At 36.6% G+C, this 5,374-nt stretch overlaps 1 protein-coding gene across 1 annotated transcript; it reads left to right on the forward strand.

Moving 5' to 3' along the window:
• Positions 1 to 2,504: 2,504 nt before the first annotated feature.
• On the forward strand, positions 2,505 to 4,522 carry LOC140451114 (uncharacterized). The gene is made up of 2 exons (XM_072544844.1): positions 2,505 to 2,666; positions 2,819 to 4,522. The coding sequence occupies exons 1-2, from the start codon at positions 2,505 to 2,507 to the stop codon at positions 4,520 to 4,522; spliced, it is 1,866 nt and encodes a 621-aa protein (XP_072400945.1).
• The last annotated feature ends 852 nt before the right edge of the window (positions 4,523 to 5,374 follow it).

Here is a 5,374-nt window from a genome sequence, read left to right on the forward strand (position 1 = left end):
AAGTTCTCAATGTCGAGACACTATTAGTACCAATTCCTCGTAAGTTTATAATTTCTGCGCTCAACTTAACCCTTTGCGGTCGTTGGCATGTTACACATGACACCATTACTGCTCGTATAAATTTACTAACAATTTGCTCTACAGGTCGCCTGGCATGTCAGACATGAAAATCGTAAAACACAGATTTAGTCGTTGGCATTTCTAGCATGCCGTAAATCCAAAGTCTTATAACTCGTTAACCATTCAAAAGATGTTAATTTTAACAAGATATTTGAATTGTTCGGTAAATTTCGGTAAAGAGTCACCCATATCGGGTTTTCGGCAAATCCTGGTAATTGTTATGAAGCTATTTATGTTTGACCATGCACGTGCTAAAGATCGTTAATTCTGTTCCGGAGTTCTGTTAATTTTATAAAGATTGTCGTCCATGTCCTGACAATACCTCCTATCTGACAATTTCTTCGTAAATACGTTTAATATTCCATGTGATTTGTATTTTCTAACTACGCATGCCTGTGAAAAGCTCCTAACCAGTAAAAATTTATTTCTTACGTTATTTCATTAAACCAATACCTACTATCTGCAGCGCTCGAAAAACTAAACGTAATCCCTCCTAACCAACAAAAATGGCGCATATTGTTTCCACGTGATACGAGAGACTACCGTATATTCAACCATTTCAAGGTATTTGTCTATTCAAATTATTTTTATTTATTAACATGATCTGTTTACTTATCTTGCTGTAATTTAAACAAAGTAATTAGTTTTTTGCTAATGATAATCATGATTATAACCATAGTTTCAGTAAGGAGGTATTTCTAAAACTGTTTCATTTCATCTCTCAGTCAGATAGGAGTTATTTACGATTCTGTTTAATTCTAAAATATTATTTTAAATCATTATTCGAAGCAATTTAGTGTTAAAGACGGTTATTTTTTATTACAGATGTCTGAAAAAACCAAAACAATTTTGCATCTCTCCAAAATTGGGAAAACCCAAGTGGGTTTTATACAATCTTCAACACATAGTCAAAAATGCAATATTATTGATTCCAGTATTGGCACTAACTTTCCGTCAATTAAGTCAAACGTTTCTACTTTTACGTTGAACAAAATAAACATTATTGACAATTTTCAAATCAGTTCTGCCGATAGTTCAGTATTATCAGATGCACACTTCAACGATCAGACCCAATATTTCGAAACCATGGACACTGTTCCCATAACATCAACCTAGTTTTAAACGAACCTATAATGGATATAGAAAATATGGACATTATTATCTTGAATGAGAATATTTTAGATGAAGCTTCATCACTGGGAAATCCAGCGTTTGAACGGAGAGAACTAGAATTTGATGACCCAACCTTCACAAATATTGAGGATATAAATTACCATGTAAACGATTTATTGTTGCATGCGGATAAGCAAAATAATAAAAATACCAATACTGACGACGTGAAAGATCCAATACAAGAACAACATTTGAAAGATATTACTAATGTAATTGACGTTGATAATGGAAACTTGGAAACAGGGAGGAAGAAAAAAATAGTTGCAGACCCTAAAACATGGTTAAAAGTGGTCAACCAAAAGCTTAGAATGGAAGGCAAAGAATATTTGGGTTACACGAGAAGAAACAAAGTAGTGAAGCACAACAAAATAGGAAGGCTAGGCAAATTGGCTCCACTTGTAACTCAAAGCTTTGCAAACGATCGAAAGTTCGAATGTGCGCTAATTTTTCTGAAGAAACTCGAAAAAAAATATTCCAATACTTTTGGAACCAGACGAGCTGGGATCAAAGAAAAGTTTTTGTTGCTTCTCAAGTCAGCAGAATTCAAGTGAAACGAAGGACTACAGAAGGCCAATCGAGACGTGACGGCACATTACAATATAGCTTACCTTTGAAAGGTGAAAAGGTACCGGTCTGCAGACAAATGTTTTTAAACACGTTAGCGTTGTGTTCATTCACGGTACAGTCTTGGGTACAAAAAAGTGAATACAGCATGCATTCTTATAAAGCTAACGAAAACTCGAAGAGGCCAACACCTAGAAACAACGTGCAGAAATGGTCTATTTAAATCAATTTCTCGATGACCTTCCCAAGTTACCGTCACACTATAATAGATCTAACACGACTAAACTATTCCTGGAGCCATTAATAAGAAACAAAAGTGAACTTTACGAAATATATACAAAAAAGTGCGTTGAAGAAAACAAAATTGCTATGTCACGGCAAGTCCTGCACGAAATTCTCAAACAAAAAAACATTTCCATCCACAAAAACAAAAAAGACAAATGAAGACCTTGGGACCAGAAGGGGGCAAGCCACAATTTCATCAAAATTGAGTTAAAGTAGAAATCGCCCACTTCAAGACCGTATTAATATCCCGAAGAGAAAATTTCAGCTTTTTTCTTATAGATGGCGCCGCTGTAGTTAAGTCCCGTTGTGTCACCATTACTTTATTTTTCAACATAACGAGACAAGCCACAGTAGCAATCAACATGGCGGCGGAACATTCCCGTGCATGTAAACGGAAAATAGACTTTTCTGAGTTTGATTCTGATCACAGTGACCAAGATCCATTTTTAAATGAAAGCGAAGATGACAAAGACTATACAGTGTCCGGAAATAACAGCGATTCGGAAAATATCAACTTAAAAATGGTAAGTTTATTAAATATGTGGCTTGTCCCCTTATGTTACATTTTTCGAACCTAAAAACATTAGGATTTTTCTAAAGGTTTTTTGTGGCTTATCCTGTTCTAAAGGTTTTTTGTGGCTTATCCCTTTTTAGTAAAATACCTATTTTATTGTAGGAGAATGAAGAGGTTTTTACCCCACAGACTTCTCGAGGTGTCTTGCCAACTCCAGAAAAGAAGGCGCCTTCTAGATGGAGACACAAGAATACCCAACGGCATAAAAAAATTAAGCGCAAGACTAAAAGAAATCTAGGTCACGAATATATAAATACAAAAGGGAAGAAAATAGAACCAAAAAAATTAGGTGCGCCTTGCGGTTGCACAAAACAGTGTAGACAGCTTTTGGCAGGTAAGGAAAATGATATATTTAATGCCTTTTGGAACCTGGGTAATTATGACAAGCAAAATATTTACCTCTTCTCAACTATGACAGTAATTCCAAAGAAGAGAAGTTACCCAAAGAAAACAAAAGGAATTCATTCGTCCAGAAATGTATCAGTTAAATATAGAGTCAAAGTAAATGGAGATGAAATTGAAATTTGTAAGAAAGAGTTTCTTGCCATACACGGCATTTCAAAAAAACGTATTGAAAGACTGGTTCACCAAAATAAAGAAGGTGCGTCTACTCCAAAGTCAGATGAAAGAGGTAAGCATGACAACAACAACAAGAAAATACCAGAAGAACACTGTGAGTATGTTGGACAGCATATTAATTTGATACCAAAATACACAAGCCATTACAGCAGACAAAAAAACCCAAAAAAAGTCTACCTAGATTCCGATATTTCAATTTCCAGTTTATATCATGATTATTATCTTGAGTGGTGCCGCCAAAATAATTTTGTGGCAGTAACCCAAGACAAATATAGGCGCATATTCTGCTCAGAATTTAATATAGGCTTTAAGTTACCTAAGAGCGATACTTGTAAAGTATGTGATTCAATGAATGTGAAAATTAGTAATGAAGCTGACATAGAAATTGCAAAGACACTGAAAATTGATTTGGAGTTACATCAAAGACGTGCCCAGGCCATGCAGGATCTAATGAAAAAGGACACAGAAGAGGCTAAAGCCACGGGAAATGCAATGGTTATCAGCTTTGACCTACAACAGGCAATGCCAGTGCCAAATTTAACAGTGGGAGCAGCGTTCTATTTGAGAAAGGCATGGGTTTATAACCTCGGCATCCATGACTGTATTAGTGGAAAGGCCTTCATGTACATGTGGCCAGAAAACATTGCCAAGCGAGGTAGCGATGAAATGGCCAGCATTTTATATAAACATTTTCGAACTAATAGACCCACTGCTAATAAACTTATAGTGTATACAGATAACTGCAGCGGCCAAAACAAAAATTGGTCTCTAATTTGTTTATGGCAACAACTTACTATAGAAGGCATTTTCACTTCTATTGAGCACAAATACTTGGTAGTAGGGCATACGAGATTACCATGTGACCGTGACTTCGCAGTAATTGAAAAGTATAAGCGTCATCGATTAAAACAAGTGTATACTCCAGACGATTGGTACGAAGCAGTGAGAAAATGTAAAAGAAAAAACTGCTTTGAGGTAATTGTATTGAAACAATCCGACTTTTTTTCTTTTAAAGAACTCCAAAGCGAAATTACGAAAAAAAGCCATACAGATGACAAGGAAAAAGTTAACTTTTCCAAAATATCAAGCCTCAAGTTTTCATCTGAACAACCTAACATAATGTATATAAAACATCTTATAAATGAAGACTATAAGAGTAAAGGGGCTAGGAGAGTTCGAGCCCAAAACAGGTCATTTTCCCATGTAAATCTCCATAAGAAAATCTAAGGTCCATTCTGCTCATTTTTGACGCTTTTCGAAGTGAAGGCGCGACCGCTCGTCGGATCGCGACGTATGAGGTGTCAAACGAACGGGAAGGGGGCGGGGAACAGAGGGAAAAACAAAGATGGCGGCATAGTCAAAACGGCACTATAACATATCTCCGGATCTATTGGTCCGATTGCAACGTATGAGGTGTCAAACGAGCGGGAAGGAAACGGGTAACACGTAGATAGAAAAATCAAAGACGGCGGTATAGTCAAAACGGCACTATAACGTATCTCCGGATCTATTGGTCCGATTGCAACGTACGAGGTGTCAAACGAACGGAAAGGGGACGGGGAACACGTAGAGGGAAAAAACAAAGATGGCGGCATAGTCAAAACGGCACTAAAACGTATCTCCAGATCTATTGGTCCGATTGCAACGTATCAGACGTCAAATGAAAGAGGAGGGGGTAATGAATACATGAAGATGAAAAACAAGCAACAAAATCAATGCCCAAACGGCACTATAACGTATCTCAAGGTCTATTGGTCCGATTGCAACGTATAAGGCGTCAAATGAAATAGGAGGGGGTAACGAATACATTGAGATGAAAAAACTAGCAACAAAATCAATGCCAAAATGGCACTATAACGTATCTTAGGGTCTATTAACCTGATTACTACGTATGAGGTATCAAATGAATATAACGTACGGCAGCGGCTTTCGCTGGAAATAAAACGAATAGGAACGTTTACCATTCTTACACTATGACCAAACCAACATTCATCCACTCTATAATCTCCACAGTAACACATGAAAAGTAACGAGCTGCATACTATATTTTATACATACTACATAAAAATGTTAGCAAGG

The sequence above is a fragment of the Diabrotica undecimpunctata genome, chromosome 9 (assembly GCF_040954645.1).
Source record: "Diabrotica undecimpunctata isolate CICGRU chromosome 9, icDiaUnde3, whole genome shotgun sequence".
Lineage (NCBI taxonomy): Eukaryota > Metazoa > Arthropoda > Insecta > Coleoptera > Chrysomelidae > Diabrotica > Diabrotica undecimpunctata.